The sequence below is a fragment of the Lytechinus variegatus genome, chromosome 2, assembly GCF_018143015.1.
Source record: "Lytechinus variegatus isolate NC3 chromosome 2, Lvar_3.0, whole genome shotgun sequence".
Lineage (NCBI taxonomy): Eukaryota > Metazoa > Echinodermata > Echinoidea > Temnopleuroida > Toxopneustidae > Lytechinus > Lytechinus variegatus.
The window spans coordinates 4,392,355-4,420,311 of record NC_054741.1 but is presented as its reverse complement, the minus strand read 5'-3'; the positions used below and the strand labels follow the sequence as shown (position 1 = coordinate 4,420,311).

Here is a 27,957-nt window from a genome sequence, read left to right as displayed (position 1 = left end):
GGATTGATAACATGGGATGCTTATATTGTTTCGATTGTTCCTTGCTCTCAGGGTGATAATTATGAATGATTAAAGTCTCATAGTCACGACTCTTTCCAGGCAATTTGAAGGGTTACCCTCAAAGACTGCCGAGTCGAAGCTGGGGGTCATGCCTTTTAGCTGCAGAAGTTTGATTACAGCGCGATACTCAGGTTTGTCCATTTTGCATGAGACACCTAATACAGAAAAGTTACCAACAGGTATGAGACTCGATATTGCTATGACCAAAAATTCGGTGGCAGGCCATCCCCGGCGCCGGGAAGGTTTAAGAAAAGAGACAAATTTTACGACCCAAATTTTTCACATTTCTCAATCCTTATGATAGGCTCAAAGATTTTCAGTCGCCCCCTCGTATCATTTCTTTGGGAAAAGCATAATACAAAATAATACAAAGTAAACAATATACAATCAGTTCAAATATTTGGCACAAAAGGAGAGAAAACAAATGTTGTGACAAGAACATAAATAAGGCACAAACACTTATCATTGTCATTATCATTATTATTATTATTATGGACCATAAAAATCAAGTGTATCAAGTGCACATAGCGCTATCAGATTAATTAGACGTGATGATATAATGTGCTTATTCATTCTCCGTCTTAAAGTATTTTTATTAATTTTGTTCATTTACACCAGCCTGCTATACCATTATCATTTAGTTAATTCTTGTTTGAACACATTGAAGAAGATGTAAGATTTATGGAGTATATGTCAGGTCTGTTCCGATCTTCAAAAATCCCTGTAAACGACAAGGAAAACAATTGATACAATGTCATGAATGTGGACAAGTATGTTTTGCATCACTATATTGCGCGAAAAGCAATAAAGGAACAGTGTAAGAATGACAATATATATACATTTACAGAACGAAAGAGAGCCCAGGACATGGTCCCATTACTGACACAAGCAGGGCAGATTAACATAATGTTACAGTTACATAGTTAAACTATAAAATAAGATGAAACATTCGGTGAAAGTATATAATAAACTGTTAATCATCAAGTTAATTTGTAATTAAAGTAATTATAGGCCTATAGATAAAATCTTTCAGATAAAATCCAAAAATTGAAAAAATAGTGAAACGGAGGATGAAAGAATGTTGGAAGATTTGTGATTATGGTAAAACAGACTAACTGGAAAATATTTAAGTAAAATATGAATACAAGTATTTCACATATCCGTGTCATTTTGTGATTCACTATATACTATGACGTTACTATACGTCTAACATGTCGAAGTATTTTGAGGTTGCCTATAGTTGCGCGTTTTTTATTTTTAGATATTCGAAGGTTTTTGACAATCCAGGGGCCCATTTCTTAAAAAATATAATTATGGTAACTTCATCATTATTGTAATTGCCATGGAAACATGTCAATGGTTGTTGTCAAAATGGCAAATTATTTCTGATGTATTTTTTTTCCGTATTGCCATTCGACTTTACCAATAGAATATGAAAAATTGAACAAAATATTAATTAAAAAAAACACGACGTTTTGATGAACCAACGACGTGTGGTGTAAGAAAGTTTGATTTTGTCTATATACGCCCCTAGCTTTGGATACCCCCGTGCCCTATTTAAAATTCTATTTATTTTTGGCTGCTATGTTTCAAGCATATATTTGCTTATATAGTTTGCCTCTGCATTTTACTCAATATATATATGTTTTTTTCAATGTATTCATGTCTTTCTACAGTCACTACATATAAGATTGTCACTTGGTTATGTACTTTATGCTATATTATGTCTCAAGCATTGTTAATTTGTTTTGTATATTATTTCAATAAATGCAGAAAATCCTGCAAAAAAATATATATATATTTTTTTCCTTACCTCCCCTAAGGAGACGACGGGCTTGGTAAAGTTGAATCCTTCCAACTGAGGTAGAGGGACACCAACAGCACCAAGCTCTTCAAATAAAATGAAATTGAAATGTCATTATTTGAATTTTAAGACAATAAAATGGAGCAGTTAGAATCGAAATAGATATATAAATACAAATAAATGAATGTAGTATATGTAGCAGGGCAGTGATAATTAATACGACAAATGAATATAACCTATTAATATATTTATTTAGTTTCAAAAATCTTTATAGCATAATTATAAGTCACATTCAGAGACGTAGGTCTTTAAAGTAATGTTTGTATCTTAAAAACTTGCATCGTCTACGAGTCGCGGAGGAGCGATTTCAAGTTTTTTTTCAATTACGTTTTCTTACTTCCCCGTTCTCCCTCAATACATTTGTAAAGACAATGACTATAGGGGGGGGGGGTAGATGAACTATTTAATGAATAAATAGAAAAAAAAATAGGTGAAAACTAAATAGTTATCATTTAAAAAGTGCAATCAGGCAATGAAAAATGCAAATTGAAAATGATGAAGTCGAAAAAGACGAATCAATAAACCAGTAACTAATTAAAATGCAATTAATGAATAAACAACAGAATACACATGAAACACGGCCATATTGTTCGTCTTCGACAGTCTATAAGATCAAGAAAGAGGTCGTTAATCGAAATCAAATATACATATTGTTTTTGCTACTTACGGTTGAGCTTAGGAACAAGTTCAGCTTTGATAGCAGTGTTAACAGCCAACTGAAGAGCTGATGTCTGAGGCATTGTATAGAAAGAGAGAGAGAAGCATTTAATTAGTATTTTGCACTTGAATTTCGATCAATACTGACATTAACTGGCGTGCAAGCATGGTTAAGGAATTGTTTACATAGGACAGTTAACAAGATAACAGAATTGAATGACAATATACAGCGAGGTATCAATTTTCAATTTGAACTTAAAAAACGCAAAATTCACTCTAGCAATGTTGCCAAATTTGTAACAACTACATTATAATACACTAAATGAATTTACAGCATTCCACAATTTTAAAACATTAAAAAAAATCACGGCCAGCTGAGAGAAATCCTGAACATTCACTGTAATATATAAAAAAAGGTTTACCAAATATTGGGTAAAATGGGAATATGCATGTTGGTTGGGTAAAAAGATACACAATGTTGTCAATTTAACGCAATGTTACGATGAAATAGGCCAATATGGTGTAAAAAATACCCAGCAAACATGCATGTTCCCTTTCTGACCAATATTGGGTAATGTTTTACTCAGTGCTTTTAAAGTGTACGAAGATTTCCATTAGTTTTCCATGACTGCTATACTTTAAATGTTTAGCCTTATATTTTTAAACGAAAACATTCCAATTTTGTGTGAAATATTGCATCGAAATATAATTTTTGTACTTTTACTTACGAAAAATGGGCCCACCGCTGAATGCACCGCTTTCATTGTTGTACTGCAAAATTAACATAAAAGGGATGGGTAAATATTATTCATCTGATGTAGCCTGTAATGTCATGTATTTTGGGGAAACTATATAAGCGCAAAGAATTTATTTTTACAATGCAGAAGGGTATATATTATGCGTGACCCGATATTTTCGTGGAAACATCCAACACGGTTTGCGAGAGGTCAGGAGGGTTGACATTTGGGAAAAATACCTCTAAAATTTATGAATGTTTTTATGAAAATATTCCGTGAGCCAACTTATTTAATACAAAATGTCGATTTTTTTTGTATAGATTTCGACATAATATCCATAAAAATGTATATGATATTTCAATCTTTAATCTTTCCCTATCTTACCCTTTTCTCCCCTTTTCCCCTGGTCAGGAAACTTCGGGGGGGGGGGGGGGGGAGGGGAGGGGGCATGGTCCCAAGCACCGCCCCCATCTGTTCGTCAGTGGTGGTGATGAATGGAGAACGACAACAACTCAATCAGCAGATTCAGGATTGTGACAATATTTTAATCATTTAACCAATGGACCGTAAACAGTTCTGAAATAATTTCGGGGAATAATAAAATAAGCTTGTTTTTGTGCCGTTTTTCATTTATTTGGGCAAGTTTCATTACCTAAACGACGATATGTTCCAGGTTATGTTGTTGGATGTAAAGTTCACAGTAACCTTGGATGATATGGTCTGAAAGAAAAAAAATATGCTTCAAAGATTAGGTTCATCCCGACGTTAATTTGATTAACAAAAAAAATATAAAAATCGAAACTTATCAATCAAAAATTGGCAAAATCCATCAGTTTCCGAAGTCTTAAATTTTAAAATTTTGTGAGCAGCTCCTCCATTGTGATATCATTTCTATGTCTACCATTTTATCAGAAAATTGAAAACGACTTGACCCGTGCATTATCAGTATATCGTCAGACATAGAAAATACAGATAAATATGATTTTAATCATGAACCATCAAAATGATATGATTTATGGGATTCATATTACAATGATGGGGCCAAGAGCTTACATGCAGGGAATCACAAGTGTGGAATTTAAAACTTTACTCCTATACGCGTTGATATATATATGGATTTCTTTCAAACCCTCTGGAATGATTTTCTTCATTTTCCTGCTTTTTTAAATCAATGTGAGAGGGTAGACCTTTAACAGATCCAAGTATAGGGAATGGTTCCGTTAGTTTGGATAAACGGTCAACTGTCAAAATCGAACACAAAAAAATAACAGGCAAAACGGTTTAATTATTAAAGTAGCCTTAACTTAAATTGCACGATTTATGAATCAGGCAATGATTGCGTTGTAGCGAAAGAGGTCAATGAGAAACATTATTTCTAAACAAGAATTTGACAATTACCACGCTGAGTGTGAACAGGTATGCCAGTGTCTTATTGGGCAAGATTGCGTACGGGGTGAAGTCCCCAACCAAGACAGCTTGAACCCCGGTAGATGCTACTTTGACCACTGGAGCCTTGGTGCTGTTCACATTGATCTGCATAGCCATGTTTGGATACATCTTGTTAATCTAGGAAAGAATTAATGATAGAATCCATAGTTCATCTTGAACAAAAACATTAAAACAGCTAGTAATCGTTTGCCATTTTTATATAATGTGGTTTTGATGTATTTTCAAAGTCTTGATTTTCATAGTTTTACTATTTTATATATTGTGAAAAAAATAATGGTTTATTAATTTTTTTCACTTGTCACTTTTCGGGGCACTTACCCGATTTTTAATCCTAGATCTGCTTATATCATAAACATGGTAAAGTCGTAGATTTTTCAGTCGGTTCTCCATCATAATCGAATTTGCACATCAAATATAATCGATATACATTATTATGTACATGTATGTAAATGACCAAGAAAAATAATATTCAGATAAGGTCAAAGAAAATGAGAGAGGAATTAAATTAAATTGGAAATTGACTGAAAATTAATGCATGGCCATGACTGAATTAACCACAGTTAAAGAGGTCAGAGATGTTTTGCAATTAAACGTCAGTAGATTCTCTCTCTCTCACATTGCCATTTTCTTCTCTTTATATCACTCCCTCTTCTCCATTCCCTTCTTTCAATATTTTCGCAGTTTTACTCCATTCCTCATCGTGCTTATTCTCCTTTTCCCCTTTAGCTTCCAGTCTAATCTTTTCCAACTATCTTCCCAAAGTCGTCTTCCGTAACACATGGCTCCTTGAGTAGTAAAGAATTATAAAAAATAAGACACCCTCAATGAGATCGATACACCCGTCCCATCCACATGAACCCATATGGCCTGGGAAGCGGGTGTGCCGAGGAACCCCCCAAAAAATTACCTCGATGGCACTGCGTGTTTAGGAAGCACTACCAAGTATTATGGAAGATGTGTAAAAATGCAAAAATATAACCAAAACTACCTTTATTTCGTAGTGAAAGTTTTTTTTTCCGATTCAAATTTCTCGGGACCAATTTTAATCTCATTTTTGTTAGTGGAAATTTTTTTGGGGAGGATTTTTAAATTTACTTTAGCACCCCAACTAAAAAAAAATCGTTCCCAGGGCCCTGCCTGAGCCCTGTATTGATGTACCCCTCCCCGGCCCCCTTGAGCCCATTACCTGTGGGATGAGAAGATCTAGAGCAAAGTTTGATGTGTTCAGGAGATACTTCTCCTCGGCAGGGACCTGAATGAAGATAAAACGGTAAAAGTTGTATTTCAAAAAAAAAAACATCAATCGATGACAAAACGCTTCAACTTGAGCATTGTCAGACTATTTGTATTTTATTAGTTTTCTTTTTCATGCTATAATTAAAATTGAGATATAGGCTTAAATACTATTTCGATTTAGTTTTATGCGATGCGATTTAGTTTTATATCATCGCACTTAAAACTCTTTTGCAATTTGAAAACTATTTTACGACCAGTATTCGTACAGGGAGTGTTAAAAGTAATCCATTAGCAAATATCAACTATGAGCCTATTACAAAAATGAACATGTTTTTAATCCAATTTTATGATAGATTTTTACATAATATTAAGAAAATATTATCGTATTTCACCCTTCTCTCTTTCCTTTTCTTTTATTCTTGGTCGTGATTTTTTTTCGGGGGGGGGGGGGGGGGCAAGTGCCCCAAGGCCTAATAAACGTATTCGTGGGGGGGGGGGGGGCAAGTGCCCCAAGGCCTAATAAACGTAAAGTATCATACACCTCTACGCAAAGAACTTTTCCCACTTGTGTTAGCTTACGTTGTCAGGGGTCACGTTATACTGAAGAAAACCGATGTTCTGAAGCACATAACCGGCAGAGTTAGGCAGATATTCGGTTATCCAGATGAACACCATGCGAGACACATCCGAATCTGGTGGAATCTGAGGAACCGGTAGAGGGCATTCGGTCTTGTTTCCGAGTGGGTACACTTCACCCTGGAAGAGGAATTATTATCAGGCAGCTAGTTTGAGGTATCTCATAACAATCATTTTAGCAATTTCGGATATGACTACCTAAAATGCACTGATTCAGCGGATGGCGTACCCTAGGCTACTAAACACCGGACCAGAAACGTAAACATTTTAATAGCCAACATTTCTTAAGAGGTATAAAGTGCCACAGAGAAACGTACATTTTAAATAGATTTGACGTAACTATCATTAATAAAAACATCTTATTTCCCCTTTTGCTTATCCCCTTTCTCCTCCTCTCTCCTTCTTCTTTAGTTGATTGTGGAACTTTGTAAAGAACCACCTGTGTGACAGTCTCTTATACGATTATGATACATAATGATAATGTCAAACGTCAGTATCGAATATGGCCTAGTGATGAAAAGCACTTTTCTTGCGTATTCACAATCGGAAAAAATATTAATGGTCAACTATCCCACCAAAGAAAAGATGAAACAGATGAGCCGGCGGTCTTATATGGGTCGTATGGTCCAGTGGTTCGAGCAAGGTTGTGAGTTCGAATCCCCACTCTGCCATTGTCTCCACATTGATAAAAAGGCCCAAGAGTAATATCTGTCGTCTATTTTTTCAGGTCAGCCACTCTGACTGATTAACCTAGCCGTAAAATTTCCCTAGATAATTGGTTATACCAACATGGCGTTTACCAGCAAAATGCTGTCCTGCCGAGTTCATAAGGGAGTTACCATAAACAGAAAGCACAATACCTTGTGAGCTGTATTGATAGATCCGTTGAAGGAAGGACTTTCTACCAATGAGTAGTCAATCTCGATGATATCTTCAACAGGAGCAATCACTATAGCACATACAGAATAAAGGAGAGAAGTAGATAAGTGTAGATAGCTATATTCAAATAGAGAGAAATTCAAATAGAGTGTAAAAGAGGGGGAGGGGGGCTTAGGGGTTGATCGTAATCAGTACCTTGCCCCCTTGAATGAGGATAGGATCTACACTAAAGTGAAAACAGTGATTGATTGCAATATCACATTGGAAAATAAAAGATGAACACGATTAAAGAGTTCTTTCTTTGTCAAACGGATGGCTTACGGACTGGTCCTATGAAAGTTGTTTGATTGAATAAAATGTATTCTTGCAATGGATTACAGTTACAGTTTTGACGCATAATATTATCATATACGCATTAACTGATTAGGTTTCATGAACCACTCATCTATACCCCCCCAAAAAAAATTATTATGCTAAATTGCAATTCATTCATTCATTTCCATGCTATATTATTGCTGATATCAATAAAAACAAATGATAATAACATTCAAAATAATAATTATAACAATTATAATAATAATAACCTCGCCAGTTGTCTGTGATCTGTTTTAGTGTTTAAATTCTCTCATAAAAATTTGTGTGAAAAAAGGAGAAAAAATCAATAATATTAAATCAATAATAAGAAAGCATTGCGACGAAGTATACAGTGCATATCCATTTGCGTGATTTTTGCACTATTTTTATATTCGTATTCAGTGATCCATGCATGGTCAAATAAACACATAAGGTTATCATAAAAATGCTATAGTTTTTTTTATGTTTCAACTGATGTAATTTCATTCATTTGGCATTTATTCAAAATCTTATCTTATGAAGATATGAACGTTGGATTTTATTTCCCTGTTTTCATACACTCTGTATGCCAATAGTGATATATAAGAAGGTTTTGGTTGTGACCTATGGTATTTTCACAAACATTTAAGCATGACTACAAATCGGATTAAAATCTAAAATCGTTCTATAACGTATCGCCACATTGGCAACATCATGCGAGTAGGACATGCGTTAATCAATATGAAAGGCGATATGCGCGTTTAAGTGCATTGGTTCCTTAGCATGATTTTCAATCATACTTTAATCTTTTTTAGAGAAACGGATAATATCGCATGGATCTTGGAAACACTTACCTTGCAATGTTTTAAGTTCGTCTTCCAAACTGCCATTCACCTCATCAACAACTGTACTACAGATCTGAGTAAGAAAATCAACAATATCCGAGCTAACAACAACGTTTTTTTTCCATGCCAACTACCCGATGATTAACAGACTGAGTCGGCATGGAATTGGAACCCAAACTACCAACTTTAAAAAAAAAATTATTGCAATTTTGCCTGTCTAATTCTGAAGCTGACGCTATTTGTCAAATCTGAAAATACGATAATAAGCATCGGAAACCGATGTCGCCACTCTCACATTGCTGTTTTGTTCATGCAGCAATACAATCCAGAAATTTAAACAAGCTATAGGGCAATATTCAAGTTAACAGTACAAAAAGTGTAAGTCTTTATTAATTTGTTCAAAGAAAATGAGGCTATATATAGGCTACATACCTGACCATTCAAAGAATCTTTGATGGCGTTTCCGATGTCATGATCAAATAGGTTGTATAGCCAGCTGGTAAGGTCAATGTTTAGGAGAAATATATTTTAAAAAATTCTGGCGCAATAAAACAATCTCTGAGATGATAATATAAAATAAGATATAGCACGAGACTGCGAATGAGAGAAATAATTATAACAGAAGTCTTGGATATCTCTCATATGTTCATTGTATGAGAGAATGAGGAAGGTGTGTAGGTGTGGGTGTGCCTGTATGGGTGTGCACATGCCGTATATTAATCAGGGACGTTATAGTTTGTCACCCCATTATCACACCGGTGATGTTTCTGAATCGGGCTCGGTCTCTTGGAGTTTTTTGTTAGCCTATAAAATGGCTGCAAATTTAAGGTTGATGGCATTCAAGTACGACCCCGGTTTAGGCCTAAACAATGTCCCAAAATGCATGATACCTATGGTATCTGTGTCCATACCTGCATTTGGTTATGGTATGTGTGTGTGTGTGGGGGGGGGTGCGCGTGTGTTTGTTTTTACCGCGATAGATATTTATTAGGAGGCTGCACTCTACAAGCTCCGCTTTTTAGCAGCCTCCTCCATTTCCAACCTGATATGTAATAATCTTGAATATAATTTTTTCTACAGGAATATTTGAAATATGTTTTGTTATTTATATATGTCAACATGTACAAAAGAAACTGTAATTGTTGAAAATGGAAATAAACGAATGAAATGAAAAATAGATGATTACGACAGTGATTACTCCCTCCTTTGTAACAACCAGCGCACTCAAACAGGTTTTCTCTCGTCTATCTTACATATATAAACATTTAAATCAACGAAAATCTATGCAAGTAATTTTGGCGGAAAGAACGTTCTGAAATCATAAAAGAGGCCGTCTCCACAATGCTCTCTTCATGCCAACCTTCCATACGACTGGACTATGACACGCCAAATGTATGTCTCAATCCAATTACAGCTGACATGGCCGATGTTGAGTGTTCCATAATTACAAAATAAAAATACTTATTTTTGCCATAATATGGATGAAATTATCTGAAATATAATCAACGCTGATTTTTCATTAAAAAAGTTGGACTAGCACTTGAAAATAAGTACTTTCGTGGTCGATACTAGATTTGTAACCTTACAAAGCTTTTGTGAAAAATCCCCTGGTGAGGTCAAGCAATTTACATACGAACCTGGCTCCACCGTGAAGTTTGATATCAAGCCCACCGACACTGAAAGAACAGTCTGATGCCTGAGATGAGATGCTAGGTCGACCGGTAGCATCAACTCCTGAAAAAAATAGGAGAAAGAGAGTGGTGAATATTGATGCGCGAGAGGGGAAGAAAGAAAGACAAGAGGTATAGCAGAATGGGAAAGTGTAAAAGCATCACGATAGCTGGAGAAAGGGAGAGATATATAGAATATTAGATAAAGAGAGAGGGGGAAAGGAGAGAGAAATGAGAAGAGAAGAGAGAGAGGGGGGGGGGGGGCGGGGAGAAGGAAGGAGAGAGAATCAGAGAGAGTGGGGTGGGAATGAGTGAGGGGACAGGAGGAGTATGCTAAATTGGCAATATGGAGGTGCTAATTAGCGATAGCCTTCACATTTTCTGCCCCAATCACTGACATGGCTGATTGGCCAGGTAATTCGATTAAAGTAATTAATTGTTTTGTGTACACTTTTTTCAATCCATTATCGAGAGAATTGCCGACCATTTCGTAGAGTCCCCGTTGTTGCTGACTGGCACGAGGAAAGTTGTACTTGCATGACATTCTAAACAAAAATATATAGGTCTATTATAAATTCCATTACTGTGTAATTTCGTTTGATAGGATAAATGTAATGCGGAATCGGCAACTGTATCGTTCACTTATGAAGGGTCGGAGCAATGACCATGACGGTTTGAGGTCCGAAAAATTAAACGGTTTTCATCCATTTTCTTGCTGGTATCGAAATTGCTTTTCATAATGACAAATAAAAATAGATAAGTGGTTGTTTACAATATTATTCGCGTTTCATGAAGAATTTAATTATTCAACGCGTCAGTGACTTTAACCCTGAGTAATCATGCTAATGAAAACGGGTTAGAAAGGGAACCTGATCGGCTGAAATAAGATATTATATAAGACATATCAATTAATTACCCGATTGTATTCAACGTCCCTAAACCGGTAAATATAAATAGGCTGTTGGAATCAATTACTCCAGTTCCTATTCCAGCAGCAGAAGGCTATTTCTGCTCTAGCTGGTGTCCATTCATCGTCGAAAAGAGTTTCAAAGATCTATGGAATTCGTATATGACGTGTGGATGCACGCCACATTCGAAAAAAAATCAAACGTTTTTGTAGCACAGAACATAATACGGAATATAGTTACAGCTTGTCATATACTACATCCGTGCGAGACGAAAAAATCACAAGAGATCTCATCAACGGCAATTATGCTCTATGATACTCAAGTGTTACTGGTCGAACAACTGTTGGATCTATAGAAATGGAGTATAAGTCAGAAAAGTAGGAACGCCGCCCGGAGCGCCGATTTTGGACCAATGGCAGTTTCATCTTAAATCTCCGTGATACACTCCCGCCGACGACCGAAATTGAAACAGAATGAGAAGGTGATAACAGTGTTGCCTATAATTATTATTCAACAGTTTTTGTAAGATGAGAGATTGCACCGCGACTACTCTACTAACGATTAGAATGTCTATTTTTCACAAAATAAATTATAAGACATGTCTTATTCTACTGCATATTATGCAATAGATAGATTCAATGCAATTTTGGCATTACACGACTTTTTAATGTTGCGGCACATGATGATGCCTCTATGATGTCACGTGATGTCATATGATTTGAACATTGCTGACAGATTCTGAACTTGTCAGAGCCGAATGGTCAATAATAAGAAAAGGATATAATGTACTGAACGATTCAAAGAATAACAGCTAGTTTTATAGCGTTTCTTTCAACTTAATATCTGCTCTCTCAGATCAACGGGTCATTATGAATTGATATATCACGCGATGACGTCATTCTCATTAAATGCTTCTCTCGTGGACGGTCTTCCGGACCACTATCGAATAATGTCGATTACTGCCTGCTTTTTGGGTATATTCATCACTGTCTGCTTCAATGTTTTAATTTTGGTCGTTTTACCACGAACGCTGAACAGATTCGGAGAAAATACCCGTCTTTGTTTACTCTGCTTGGCCGTGATCGATACACTCGGAGGGCTGGTGTGCTTTGGCACTCGTATCGTCTTCGAATTCGACCGTTCCCTTTTTTTGAACCACCGTGTAACATGCGCTGTCATCGCCGCACCATGCACAACATTCGTATCGCAATCGAACGTTCTTCTTACGGTGATTAGCATTGATCGCTATTTTGCGATTATGAAACCAATGCGATATTGGGCTATGTTACCGAGGGTGCGTATCAAAATGATGATAGCGATTTCGATTGGATATGGTTTGGTGTTATCGATCGCAAGGATGTTTCATGAAATTTTCACCGATAGCTGTGATTTCGATCCAGGAGCATCGCTCTACATTGACAATCCCTCTATGCTCTTTTACATCGCGAATGTTTGTGTCGTAGGTTGTATAACAGGATACCTAAACATCGTAGTTCTGAGGACAGCCTACAAGCAAAATAGACGGGTTGCAAATGAACATAAAACAGAAGAAAATCACAAAGATATTCCAACAAGAATCGGCGGGAAACTAAAAGCGGCAATTACGAACACAGCAATGTTTGGAGCCTTTTACTTTGTATGGACTCCGTATATTGTCGGCATATTTATTGTGACTTTCTATAACAAGCCGATTCCAGAGTTGGCACATTTTATTGTTGTGTATATCGCATTTAGCAATCACTTTCTGAATGCTATGATCTATTTTTGCCTCCAAAGAAGTTTACGCCTAACATTGAAAAGGCTTCTCAAAAGAGAGGACAATTCAGTAATAGTAGTTACGGAAACTACAGCTTAAAAACGTGACGTTTCAGACTTCTTCTTCTCGATTTCATAAGTGATACCCGACTTCCGCCTAATCCACGGACGACCCGTAATTTCTGTTTTGATTGTCTGCAAAATGGATAAACATTATATATGTATCTATCATTTTAATCTTAAAACTCACCTATCCTCAACGTTACAGTAAGTGTGATCGAATTGGCACCAGCGTCAAAACTACCAGAGTCGGAAATGTGGATACTGTTGGAGTCAGGATGAGAGAAGAGAAAATAAACCAGACTGAAGTTTTCCCCTAATCACCAAGACCCTCTTTCGACATCAGTATTGTTTCTGTTTCTGTTTTTTGGTATAGCTCCCGTAGGAAATCGACAGCATTTTTTTTGCTGGTAAACGCAAAGCTGATATATAACAATTACCTAGGAAACATTTTACGTATAGGTTCAGTCATATAGGCTGACCTTATAGACAACAGATATTACTCTTGGGCCTTCTTATCAAAGTGGAGACAATGGTAGAGTGGGGATTCGAACTCACAACCTTGCGATTATGAGTCTAACCACTGGATCACACGACCACGCATATTGTCCTTTACTGTTCATGTTCCGATCGCGAGAAAATTATGTGGCGAGAAAAAGGCCTGCTTTAATTCAATTCTGTTTAAACCATCTATTGTTAGTTATCATTTTCTGAAAAATCCATTTTACCGACAAAGAAATTTATCATGATGAAAAGACCTATCGTCAGATTAGTCATTCCAAAAGATAAGCGCTAAAGGCCGCTAAACAATATTTTAGGCATTTTTAAAATCTACTGAAGTTAATAAAAATTCATATAAAATCTAAAAATCAAAATTTTACAAATGAGAGAAATAACGACTGGAAGGGAATTTTCTGATGCAACCATGTTGGTACGGTGTCCCGTTCCATTAGGACTCGTTATAATAATAATCACAACAATTTTTAAAACAAATTTACCATCAGCTAATCTGAGATTGAAGGATGTCATTAGCTTTTCCTTGTTATTTCTAAATTTGTTAAATGTAAATTGGTAGACAAATAAGGAACCTACACTAGCAAGCATGGGCGGAAATCTCTCCCCAAAGGTAGGGGGGCCAGGGGCTGGAAAATTTCACAAGCAAAAAAAAGAAAGGAAAAGGTTATCACCCAAACAGGGAGGTTATCTCGTCCAAAATACATGTTTTATTGCAATTTTGAATGATGTATCTCTTTCCATCTTACAAGACCAAAAAAAGTAGGGGAACATTTGATATTGTGTCCCCCAACTATTTTGAGTGGGGTGGGGGCGTCCCGCCTGGAATTTCCGCCCACGCTAGCAAGACCAGGATGACGATAACAGAGAATGTTCTAGGTACTTACAATCCATGAGTACTGTAATGCCAGTCCCCATGCACCTTAATAGATACCCCGCTCGTCTTCAGTGTTAGCCCACCAGCTGTCGGATTGGTAGTCAGAGTAGCCGAGGGGATAGAGAAAGTCGTTATGTGCATTCTGAAAATAAGGAATCAATTACCAATCACAATTACAGTTTCAAAAGTGATAATTATTAAAGTTAACATACATGCAGACTTTTTTGTGTCACTCGTTACGACCTCGCTGAAATCAGTGGCAAGTTACTATACTACTACTACTTATACTCCTACTACTTTTAATGATTGTAATGATAAAAGCTATGATAATGATGAATTGAAAAAAATGTATTTGTAGCAAACATACTACTTACTTTGTGACGTCATAATAAATATGACCGACTTTGACGTCAGCCTTGCCGTGAATGTCAGGAATGGTAAGCTGCTGAATCTTCGTTTGTAGCATGTGAATACCGACATCTCTCACTGAAATGAAAATACACAAAATGTCATAGTTTATTTGTGAACACGGGTGGTGATGGTTCTAAATACGCAAACCCCAAATCATTCAACGCCATTATCCTGCTCCTGGTATTACACAATATAGAAACAATAATGATAAAAAATATATGCCGTTAATAATACTATAAACACATCTGAATCAGGGGCCACGGAACCGGGGGGGGGGGGTTCAGCCCCCACTTTTTTCCAAAACCGTGTACAAAAACGTAAAAATGACCATAATTTAATTGTGATTTTTATCATGGTCAGCTCCCCCCCCCACTTTGAAAACCGTTCTGCGGCCCCTGTGAATCAACTTCACCATATGCCTATACATGACGTTGGCGCATCAATTAAAACATTTTGAGGAGCAGAAATTTATTGAATAGTCGCGATTGAACGAATTGATTTCGTTAATCTTATTTTGTTACATATTCCAACATGATATCCAGAAAATTATCGAATGTTTAATACTATTTTCCTTTTCATGCCCAAATGTGGTTGATATAGGTAAAATCGAATTTGTAGATTGTGAACAAGTTTATTGATCATTGTATTTCAGATATTTTTTTTTTCGAAAACAATTCTTTTTAGAGGATATCTCCATGTTCCACATAAATTATATTCATCAAACTGTATCATGTCTTTATGCTTAATGAGTCTATGGAATTACAAGAATAATTCGTTTGTAAGATTGATTTTTTTTTCAGTTATACGTGTAACTCTATAATAAACTAACATTCTATTGGAAATGAATAAACACGAATTCTAATTTGATTTTTATTTAAAATTTGATTTTGAATTCAATAATGCGTTATTATAATGCAATTTATCGTCTTTATATACAGTGCGTATCAACAAAAAGTTTACACTTACAAAAAATCCTGTAAAATTATTCATTTGTAATATCCTGAAGATTTTTCCATATTTTAACATTGGTACAGGTCCATTTAAGCAAATGACGATATAACTGTCGAAAAATATTTCCGCTTGAGTGAGCACCACTTACTTTTGAAAAGTTAGTGAAAAATTATTTGCGCAGAACTTCGAAATAGTTATGCGAATGAAAGTAGACCTTAATCATGAAAAACACGTTGAATTTAGCTAATAAAATTGATTTGAAGATATCTTTTACTTTTTTAACTTGTTTCATTGCCCAAAACACTTCGAAGAGTGCATTGCGCCCCACCCCCTCCCCCTCACACCAAGACCATCGTGATGGTATTTGCTTTGCACTGAGCTGTGATCCACATGAAATGGCTTAGGCTTGATTTTTATTTTGTTGATCATTGTCAAGCCTGGGAAAAGTCTGGAGAAGCAAGTATTAAATGAAAAATGAAATGTAAACCCACATTAAATGATAAAAACTTAGTGAAACAAATGCTGGAGATGTCTGATTTAAACTTTTGGTCAGATTCAGTTATGTCCTCAGATCCAGCTGGCACAAAAAGGGTAAAGGTTGTGCTTAATAAGTGTTGAAATTTAAATTTTGGTGGCAAAATTGTTCTAAAATGCTTTAATGTGTACGTTTTATTTTAATTGACTGGAAGTGAAAGGGAAATGTATGAGAAATGTTTCGCAGGATAAGTTTGATTTCGCCCTTTCCCCTCGACACAGCGTGAAAACGGGCATTTCTGCGCAAACAGATTTCTGCGAGCTTTACAAAAATGGACAGTACTCACTCAAGTGTAACATTCTGTCAAAACTTTTACTTTCATTTGATAGATGAGACCCAAACCCAGGAATATGTGTGAAAAAATTACCTACATGTTGTATATTTTTTTGATTCCCAGGGCTTTTTCAAAGTGTAAACTTTTTTTTGATACGCACTGTATAGCACTCGGACCTGGGTCCAACCCCAATCGAAGCGTAACATCCTTCAGTTGGAAGAAGTTCATATATATTTTCCATTTCCATTTTTAATCATGTATTTCTGTATATTATTGTAATTTGATTATCATTTTTATACCTGTCGATGTCATTATTTTTATATTGAATTGAATGAAATTGAATTGAAATTGAACTGAAATCAAATTGAATTGAATAAACAATTGTCGCCCTCATTATTTACCCGTGGGGACGTTAAATTCAATTTTGTTGGTTTAGCAATTTAAACATTACTAAAGGAGTGGATTGTGTGTCAACAAACTAAGATATATATCCTTCTGTCATGAAGGTGTATCAAGCGCTGAAATTGAAAATCATTATCTTAGGCCTACATACGGTGGTGGAATAAACCCCACCCCCCCCAAAAAAAAAAAATGGGACCAGACATATGGGTTATGGGCAAAAATTTTGATTCTTTTTTTTTACACATACACACAAAATTGTGACACAATAATTATATAATGATATTATATTCCACCCGTTTTTAATATATTTCTTTACCTTGTTTTTTTTTTCGTGAACTCTCTGCGAGTTCTTGGCCTAAAGCACCCCCACCCCGCCCACGCCAGTGTCGACATTTACTATTTACAACAGTTATCGTTGCTTGACTTCACTCTGATTTAAAAAAAAATGGACTGTGAAATATGGATTAAAGGGACATTAGAAGTTTACCGTGAATTAACTTATTTTCACAATGACTATGCCAATGCCGTTGCCCGTGTGCTTTCCGATATTTTCATATGGGCATCAGAATGTTTATCCAATTGCAGTCATCATTACCTACGTGCATTGGTCTGTTGAGTGCGAATTCGTCTGGGATTTCCCTTTAAAATGCTACCCAGTGGGGCATGAAGATTATTCAAGAGGGGAATTCCCCGTTTAGGAAATCAAACAAAAGAAAGTAAATAGAATATCTGAACAAAATGAAGTCATGGTAAACCCTGCGAACAATAATGTTCAATAATGTCATGCGCATACTTATTTTGTATTCAATGTTTTGCATTATTTTGTCACTAACTTCAATTCTTTTAAATCACACAAAATAAAATACATGTAGCATATTCTATTCTTAACATAGAAAAGTAGACACATCTATACCCCCATAAAATACAGTCTTAATATAACAAAACTTTATAAATCGATAAGAAAATCTCGACTATAATTGGAACACAAATCAAGTTTAATTTCTTATTCGTCATGTTCTTGTTTTCCTCTTCTGCATGGGGAGGGGGGGGGGGTATTAGAAGAAAAAGCTGGGAGAATTGTTAAACGATGTCTCTCATTGATTTTGATTCGGATCATAATTATGATTAAATATATTTAAAAAATAATATTTGGTCGGTTAACATTGATCAATTATACAGCAATATTAGGAAAATACGAATTTTGTACTGAAATCTGTGTTCTTAATTCTTACCAATATAAAAGATTTTTGTTGAATTTGTCTCACAATAGAAATCTAATGTTTGACTTGTTCTGTTTGCGATTTAACAGGGATCCAAAGCTCAAATAATCATGATGTATAGATGTTTCTGTGATTCACCCTCGTATTTCGCATTAGCAAAGAATTATTTTTGTTTACTTCCCTTTTGTATCCAAAAACACCAATTCAATCTTAGTTGCAATGTCTGTATATTTTTGTCATGTCAATGATATCTCCTCCTGCGGAATTTCACCTTAGGGTAAACATGACCATCTTTCGTGTTTTCGTTTGATTTAATTTATTTACATACTTCAATATTCACATAACACAAAACTTGAAACAAATACTCAACAAATTAAAAGAAAGAACTGGAATCCGTATTAATAAGACATTAATACACGAGTCAAAATGAAAGAAGACGTTGGTCAAGGACCATTGTTGGAACAAATCAATACAAAATTAATGAGAATAATATAGATGTAAGAATTGCCTCTGTGTAAACAAGGCTATACCACACAGACCAATAAAGCAATATTGTTTGTTATCATTAAATGCTTGTCAAGTACCGCGACAGTAGGACAATAACAGATTTATTTTATTTTTAATTATCACGGATACATTATACAACGTTAACCTAATTGTGATGTTTTGGGACAGTTATAGGGATCGAAGGTGGCGCTTTGATCCAGATTCTTCTTTTCTTCTTGCTTGCTTTCTCTCCCTTCCCCTTATCTCTGGTTCTTCGTTGTTTAAAAAGTCACAAAGGGGCTCGTCGGACCCATGCCTGCATGACTTTAAAGCTGGGTACAATACAAGCCATAATACATGGTATTAGCCCTATCATTATTATGCAATCAAAATGCATCCCATAGAAACCTTTGGTCCGTCTCTTGACTTGATTTTTCATGACCTAATGTCCGTCTCTCTATTAGCGTAATTATAATATCGTTAATCATGCCCTGGTTTTAAAGATCATCATCAATACAACAAAAATACAAAGGACATACTTGACATATGCCTATATAAGAGACTATGCAATCACAAAGAAATTAACGCACTGGTATTTCCAGTTTACTGTCGACTATAATGAGAATATTAATGGTAATCAAACTCACGAAAGTCAAGGCCGTTTTGCGAAATCCTCGCCTTGAACCCCGGCTCCCTGTTCGAGGGCCATCCATCCAACCGCCATTTGTAAGGTCCAACATTTCGGTATACATTCCTGTTAGCAGACGATCCCGAAATACAGCACACCGCGATAACTCCCAACAAAATCAAAGATATAAATTTTGCACGGAACATGGTGCATTTGAGTCCGGTTTATTTCATACACTGAGTACCAAATGATCTCGAAGTTTGTTGACTTTGCGACTTTATGCTTTCGGAGCTAGCTTTGAGGAAGTAGTGAGCGACAAAATCGAAGGAAGCGTCAAATTTCAAAAGGCGTGTGCCAACTTTTGTTTACATCCTTGTTTGTACTCAAGTCTCCAGATCTTTATTTTCTCTGTATAATTAGTTTTTTCGCTCTCTCCCTCTCTGCTCACTCTCTGCTCCCCCTTTTTACTCACTCCCCTCCCTTCCCATATTTCCTTCTCTCTTTCCTCACTTTTATTACCATTTCTCCTTCCTCTTCTTTTCCCCGTCAACCCTCTCTTCCCTCTTCTGATATTGTCCATCTCGAGAAAGGGAAAATGCATATTTGCTGTGTTGGGGGCTTTTTCAACGGAACATTGCGTAAAATTTATGAAATAAAGGGAATCTCTTTACCCAACCAACATGCATGTTTCCATTTTACCCAATATTGGGTAAACCTTTTTTTAGAGTGTTCCCTTCTCTTAGTCCTTTTTAATTTTTTTTTTTTTTTTTTGGGGGGGGTTATTTATTGTTAAGTGATGTACGTTTGCAGGCTTATCCCGACACAAGCCCCTGTTTTCTGGGTTTTTACGCCTTCTTGCACAATTCACATGCGTATTTACATTAAAATGTGTATATTTTATATGAAATTGGATGAAATGTCAATCGGAAGAAAATACATGTTTAACCGAAATGAATTGAATAGATTCTAAGCCAGTCCCGGAGACATTTTTTTAATGAGGAAGGGTCATTCGAATCTATCGAAAGTCAAATAAACGCTATCTTTTCTCCAACAAAACTCTTGAAGTATAAATATGATTGAATGTTGAATGAATCTTGTGACTTCAGTTCCGTATGTGTTTTTTTTTTCATGAGGGGAGGATCAAATAAAATCGAAAGTTAAATAGAAACTAAAAATCAAACTATAATCTACAACGAAACTCTGGAAATGTAAACATCGATGAATTTTGAATAAATCTTGTGACTTCCCTTTTAAAACCAGCATGACGGAATCAATAGACAGGATACAAATCATAAATCATAATCCTTTTTAAGAGCCATCATAATACCTCTTACAATCGTCTATTTAGGATACATATAATAAAATGTTACTGCCTCTAATCTAATCAGAAAAGTAATTTTACACAAAGATATTAAATTTAGATTTGATGACATTTTTTTTCTAATGTAGCTTTCTATTTTTTTCATTCTGTGTGCGATATTTGAAAATTAAGCTTAAATATCCAAGGTTATCACACACTACTTCTTAGAGTAAAAGATGGACGCCATGTTGATTTCAATAAGAGCAAAACATAAGAGAAACAAATATGTGAAAGGTTTGATAATTGTAGCACGGGACCGTTTTGGGTGGGGGAGGATATTTTAACTTCACAATAACAGAACAGTGCAGCGGAAGGGTTTTTTAAACAAAGAATCCCCACCCTGTCCGTCTACAGAGGTAGAACTTACATAAAACACTATTAGGTTGTAATTATTTTACTCTGTAATAATCACACATCACATAATCAAACACCATCAATCAACAACATTCACACTATGCTATTAATTTATGTAAATAATAATACTCAATAAAATAATCTAACATACTCATTATATAAAGGATATATGTTCCTTTAATTCTAAGCTAAATCAACATTATATACATGATATTTACAGTTATAAAAATGATGTAACTCCTAGTTACTTGAAAGGGTATGAACATATAGTTCAAATTATACTTCATAACTAAATTTACTGGCCATAACTTTAAAACAGTTGTCAAACAACTACTGATATATTAAGACTAACATAATGACAATGAGGGTCTCAGTGCAGAAATAAATAAGATGTGGAAGCTGTGAGAATTACCTGAGAATTAGGAAAATAGAGAAATTATTGAAAAGTGATGTCTGGAGGAAGATGGTCTCTCCATCTCAAAAGTTGTGAAGAGGATGCCTCCAAAAGCTCTCTATATAGGTATTTTTGACAATACCATTATTTTTGGGAAGGGGTGTGTATATTTATAACTAGTAATACTTTTATCCTTGGTCATCTTATTTAACAAACAAAAATCCGTTAACAATTAATCAGTTAACAATTATTGCTTACCCCTTTAGGGTAGTAAAGATGGAAGAGTCCATCAACTTTTCCCCAAAATACTACTACGTCATTTATGTCATTCACGTCATTATTTTATGAGAATAAGGACCACCTGACCCTTACTCACGCTAGCCAGAACTGACCACTGGCTCTCTCTTTCACTCACTCTCTCTCAGTATGTACAAAAGGTCATGCAAGTCATCTCACTCTCTCCTCTCTCACTCTCTGTATGTCTGTATCTAAATAAACATGGGTACCACTACAATACAAAATTAATAGAGACTAATCTCTTAATTTATTTCTACAATTATGTAGCACCATAAGAGGGGCTACATAAATTATTATAAGAGAGCTAAAGTTTCAACGTTGTGACGTCACATGTCGTGCGATCAGCACCTCCTGTCGTGTAATATGATTCTGCAAATTGCAATTTTTTAATATTTTCATAATGATCGAGTTTCATCTTTTGTTAGAGAAATGTATAGAATAATCATTGTAATTGAAATCACTGGTGATATAATTGTTAATTTTCTCAGCAAACGGATTTCACAAAATCAAAACTATTTAGTAATCCATTACTAAGTTATTGGTTGATGAATTTTCGCCAAACCTTTCCATAATCTGTATTTTCGCATTTTCCGTTTTTATCAAAACCCTTTTGATGTCCAGATTGACTTCCTCATTTATAGTTATCTAGCTGGAGTATTTTTTAATTTTATTTCTCCTTTTTTAAAAATCTGTTGTTAATCTATTTATTTATTTTTTAAAATTATTTTATTTTATTTTGTTTGTGTTTTCATTTTTTTTTTTTTTTTTGGGGGGGGGGGGTAATGTAATCGGGGAAGGAGATTGATCGCGGAATTGTAATCGGCCCCCTCCAAGAATGACATGCACTTTACTGGAAATGATATCTACAAGATAAAATGTTTACATTACCCAACTTATTTCTCTTTGTCAATTACGTATTTATTGTGCTACGCGTGAATATGTTTCTGGTAACAAATTATTGAAAGAGGCTATAATCTAGATGCTCTTCATAACGAACGAATATAATAATGTTTATTGTTCGCATTAATCTTTTCATTATTTTCACCGTCATTATCATCATTCATCACGATTCCAAACTCCATGCCTGTCTTTCCCATTTCCCTTCTGTATGTTCCCCGAATTGAAACAAGAAAGCTCACATATACTAACATACGGACGCTTATTAAATTTTACAGATTTTTATTTAGGTTTTTTATTTTCATGATAGAAGTATGTACAACATAAACAATAAAATAAATTCATTTTGTTTTTCAAATAAGACAGTTTTGCTTGCTTCTTTGCTTGGTTTACTTTGTTACCTTGTTTCTATTTTTTAAAATCAAATAAGTTTCAATTTCCAGCATATCACAGAAACATTGTCTCTAAATATCGATTTCGGCATATTTCATACAACAGTACATATATAACATTTGAACAATATTTTTAAATATTTTTTATATACTTTTTCATATTTTATCTACGGTTTTTTTTTCATTTCTTTTTTATATTTTTTTTTCATATATATTTTTTTATATTTTTTTGTATTTTATTTTTTGTATTTTTTGTATTTTTGTTTTAATATTTTTTTTTCCATTTTTGATAATTTTTCTTCAATAGATTTATAAAACGAAATCATCCCCTATTCATCAGTTCTAACATCAACTTTCGCTCGCATCGTATTGGAATAATATTTTTTTGGTTTAAATTCGCCTTTATGATTCTTTCCCATTTCAACATCAAGTTCCTTTTCATATGCCCAACTTTGATGTAACTAGGTTGAATTTGACACTTTTTTTTCATTGTTAGAGTTGTAGCACTTCTATTTGCTTGGTTAGGTAATGTCAAATATCGCAAGCAATATCGCATTTGCCGAAATCTTTCCATATAATGTTTTTTAGATTGCCATTATTTTTTCTTCATAATTTTTGGTAATAGTCTTAATATTCATCATTCACCATTGCTATGGATTATTTTGTATTGACAAAATTTGATTTGTTTCGATTTGTTTGAAAAACGATTATGGTTTGCATTATCCAAGATATTCACATCAGACTATAAATATGACCCCATAAAGAAAGAATATATCTTCAAACCCTCAGTCTGCTACTCTTCTTAGACATGTTCTTCCTCCTTACCCCCCCCCCCTTTCCGATCTGCTACTCAGCCTCCAACCCCTTTTTCGTTGTTGTATAAATCCAGAAAGGAAATGTCTCAATATTGAGGCAGTAAACGTTATGAGGTACAGCATGTTCAGTTCATTGGCCTTCAGGTGTATTTAGGCCTCTCCAACACTCAGGTCCTTAGCCCAGCTCTTCCAGCTAACCTCAGAGATTTCCCTCTGCTCCTCGTCTTCCCTCTTTCCGCTCCTTCCTTACAACTGACCCCCTTCCCAACAACTGTCTCCTTTGATACAGTCCTTATTCTATCCCCATTCTGCAGCCGTCCCTTTTTGGTTCAGAATGATAATTGAGTAATATTTTTTGCCCAACCCTTAGCCCCCCCCCCCTCCTCAATGAATGAAATTAACAGGAAGATGACCCTGGGTCATCCTCCCCTCCTTCCATCAACTGAATTGCGTAAAACTGGTCGATGATTTCTTGAACCGTTGGCCTATGTTCTTCATCAGCCATGCAGATTTGGTTGCCAATACATTCGAAATCATCGTACCTCATTTTTCGACCAATGGATGCTATCAACTTTCCTAGGGAGTAAACGTCGCTGGATGTTGAGCAGGGCCTGTTGTCCAGGACACATTCGGGGGCAATATGGCCACACCCTCTACCACTCTGGTAGAAATCGATTTGGTCTTCATCCAGATCCATTACGAAAGGTGTGGAGATTTCAGAAGCCCACCCCAGATCGATGATCTTGGCTCGCCAGACACCCGACTCCTCGACAACCAGGACATTGTCTTCCTTGATATCGTTAGAGAGAAATCCCTTGGAATGTAGCGCTTTCAACCCTTTTGCAACATCGTTGAGGACGTCAAACCACTCTTCTCTGGTGAGATCTGGTCCTGACTTCAACATTGACCTATCAAGGCAGTCAGTGAGGGAGTAGCTTCGGTCTTCAGAATCATCTCCAATGAACTCCATGGCCAGAACTGCCTGATCGTCATCAATGTCAAAACTTCCGTAGAATCTTGGAAACCACGGAAGACCACTGATTGCTTGGTGAATTCTGACCTCGTTCCTAAAGCATTCTCCTGCATATTCAACGACCTTGGCAGCAACAGGGATGTTAGACACTGCGTGGCGAAAGAGGTACACGGATCCAGTCGCTCCTCTGCCAAGTTCAATCGTGCATCTCGACTCTTCCCATGGAACGAGGTCGGACATCTGGGAGACTAAGGTCCCGCTTTTTGATGGTTGATCCAAACGGCTCAAAACACTGGCAATTGCAGAAGTGCCTTGGAGCAGGGATGTCTTACTTGGTGGTCGGTAAGCATCCTGTGTACTGAGGGTTTTGAGGCTACTGCAGCGAGGACCACACTGAACAAGATCCCGGGATGCAGAAAAGGAGAAGCTATTGCTTCGATAGGAAATGCCAGAAGAAACATCTACCTGGACTGGTTGTACCTCTTGCTCGTCCTTGGGGAGGAACACAGGGTCCCTATTAAGGAAAGCAAAATCGTAAAAATTAAAACAATTACTGTGACCCTAATTATGTTGATTTGATTTTTTTTAAGTTTATACATTCTCCCAACCAACTTGTCCATGAACAACCTTGAGGTTATTGATTCTGACAGTGGCCCACTGTTTAAACAAGACTATGATCTTTTCATGGAATCAACATGAATACATTTCATTGCAATCTTAAACCTATAAAATCGAAAAGTCCTTTTGCTCACTATAAGTTGTCGTCATTATGTCCTATTGCTTTTGTCAATAATGATTGTCCTTAAACATATCGTGGTTGGACTTGGAATTTTCGCTGACCGAAAAAAACTTCTCACGATCTGTTTGGACTGCCTTGTTAAGAAGATGACCCTCGGATTCGGCCTGGTGGTCGTTGGTCTGAGTGGCTACTGAGTCAAGGTCTGGACCAGGACGGGTCAGATGATCCTGTAAAATAAGAAATTTGAAAATAAATCCCGTTAATTTGAAGCAGATCTTAAGGACAGTACTATCTTCTCTCAAGACAGTCCTAACTTTTTTTTGAAATTCCTATAGGAAGCAGCCAATTTTACCTTCTTCTGCTTTGATTTACAAGATACCATAACCTTTGATAAACAGAGATGAGAGATGGAGGAAGAGTGACGGGGACAATAAGAATGTTTAATGGGATATTAGAACAGGAAAGAAAAGGGTAATAAACACAACAAAAATCTATAAAAAAAGGGGGGGGGGGTAGAGATTGAATAGGCCTAATCTTCGAAGGGGGGGGGGCTGATGACATTGCAGCTTTTCATCATTTCCACTGTATCATAATTATTTTGCCTTATTGCTTATCAAGATGTATGGAATGTAACATGATTATAAATATTGTAAATTGCAAATAAACGAAATAAAATGAAATTAAACATCACCATAAATTCAAAATTTGTTTAGACTTACTATGAGAGCATCTTCAGCCATTTCGGTCTTCTTCTTCTCCTCCACCAAGGCTTCTCGAAGTTCAATGACCTCTCTTCTACTCTCCATCCATTTGTCCATCATACCTTCAGCAATTGTAGACTCATCACCAGACGTTTCTACACCCATGAAATCTGCCAGGCCCTAGAAAACGCATCACACATAAAAACAACAACAACATATAAGGTTAAAATGAATGGATAATGGACAAATAACAATAAAAAAATATAATAAGTATAAAAATGAAAAATACAGAAATCAATAAGATATTACTTTAGATATAAGTCAACGTAGGTGACAAAATCAGTGTTAATACAAAGGTTTTCGAGTTTTGATATTGTTTGGTATAAAATAATAGAACACCAGGGGTCGATTTGAATATCATTAAAATTTTCATAATCTTTGCACTATTTCCTTGTTAAATACATTTGTCAAATTAATTCAGTTTGGTTAAACAAAATCAATGAATATCGACTCTCTTTTTGTTCTACCTGTAAGGTCTCCTTAGCATTGGCGTTTCGATCTCTCTCCGCGAGAAGGGATGATCTGAGAAGAGAAATTAGAGATTTCATCTCTTTCCATTTCCCTGAGATAGCATCAAGGATGTTTTCCCCCTTTGAGGATGGTCCTACTCCAAGGGTCTGGGCCAAGTTCTGTTGCAAAAGATCCAGAATATTAAACATTAAATGCAAAACAAAGCCAGGGTACAATCTGATTTGTTTCGTTTTGATTGAGTAATCATTCATTTTGCTCGTTGATTATACCCTTTCTTTGCTTTCTTTCGCTTTTTCATGTTTAATGGTGTTTCATAAAATTTGAATTTTTAAAGAAATTTTGCTATTCTACTCATTATCATCTGCTTTTGTTAGCTATTTTATTTTATATCATGATGGTTATTATGCATCGGCTGTAGATGATACACTTAGGGAGACTCAGTACACCATTTGATTTTCCTTTCAGCCAGCGAAAAAGTTCCAGCATAAATCATAAGGAACTTTAAAAAAAATGGGGAAAAAATCAATGCTATCAATGACCAATGCATTTTACAAAAAAAAAAAGCCCAGGCTACTTTGGGGTTAGGATTGAGAGAGACCTCTGTAAGCATGTGTGGTGAAAAAAAATATGTATATATTGATCAGGGTATACCTGGAGCTGTTCTTGAGATCTTTGGATCTGCTCCTTCTGTTGGGAGATCTCATGCTGGAGGTCAGAGATCTTCTTTTGGCTGCCGTTCCAGATCCTTTGGATGCTGTCCAAGAGGGCGTCCTGCTTTTGTGGACCAACAACTGACATCAGCTTTGCGATGCTCTGTTTTGATAATAGCAAGCACCCACATTAGATTTGAAATAGATAATAAAGAGAATTTACTGTTTCAAACTATGCAATGTTTTATTTTATTTATTGTCTTTTTTTCTCGGGGTTGGGGTAAGCAAATCTAATGCCCTTTAAATAACTGCAATACGTTCAGTCCTACATTTCAGTTCATCTTTGAAATTTGAATAAATAATTCTCCTCATAGAATGATAATGGACAAATCTAAAACAGAGATTTCATTATCATATTGAATCATGCAATTCCTACAGATGCTTCTTAACGTGAAGCAATTATATGAT

General features: G+C 35.7%; 1 protein-coding gene across 1 annotated transcript; it reads right to left on the bottom strand.

Annotated features, from left to right (window-relative positions):
- Positions 1–645: 645 nt before the first annotated feature.
- Positions 646–19,656, bottom strand: LOC121407112 (bactericidal permeability-increasing protein-like). Its single transcript, XM_041598042.1, has 16 exons — positions 19,406–19,656; positions 14,854–14,965; positions 14,490–14,621; positions 13,280–13,353; positions 10,334–10,430; positions 9,129–9,192; positions 8,706–8,769; positions 7,500–7,588; positions 6,583–6,759; positions 5,954–6,019; positions 4,717–4,884; positions 3,971–4,038; positions 3,310–3,352; positions 2,592–2,655; positions 1,874–1,950; positions 646–781 (listed from the first exon to the last, which is right to left on the bottom strand). The coding sequence occupies exons 1-16, from the start codon at positions 19,590–19,592 to the stop codon at positions 740–742; spliced, it is 1,524 nt and encodes a 507-aa protein (XP_041453976.1). The 5' UTR covers positions 19,593–19,656; the 3' UTR covers positions 646–739.
- Between the last annotated feature and the right edge of the window lie 8,301 nt (positions 19,657–27,957).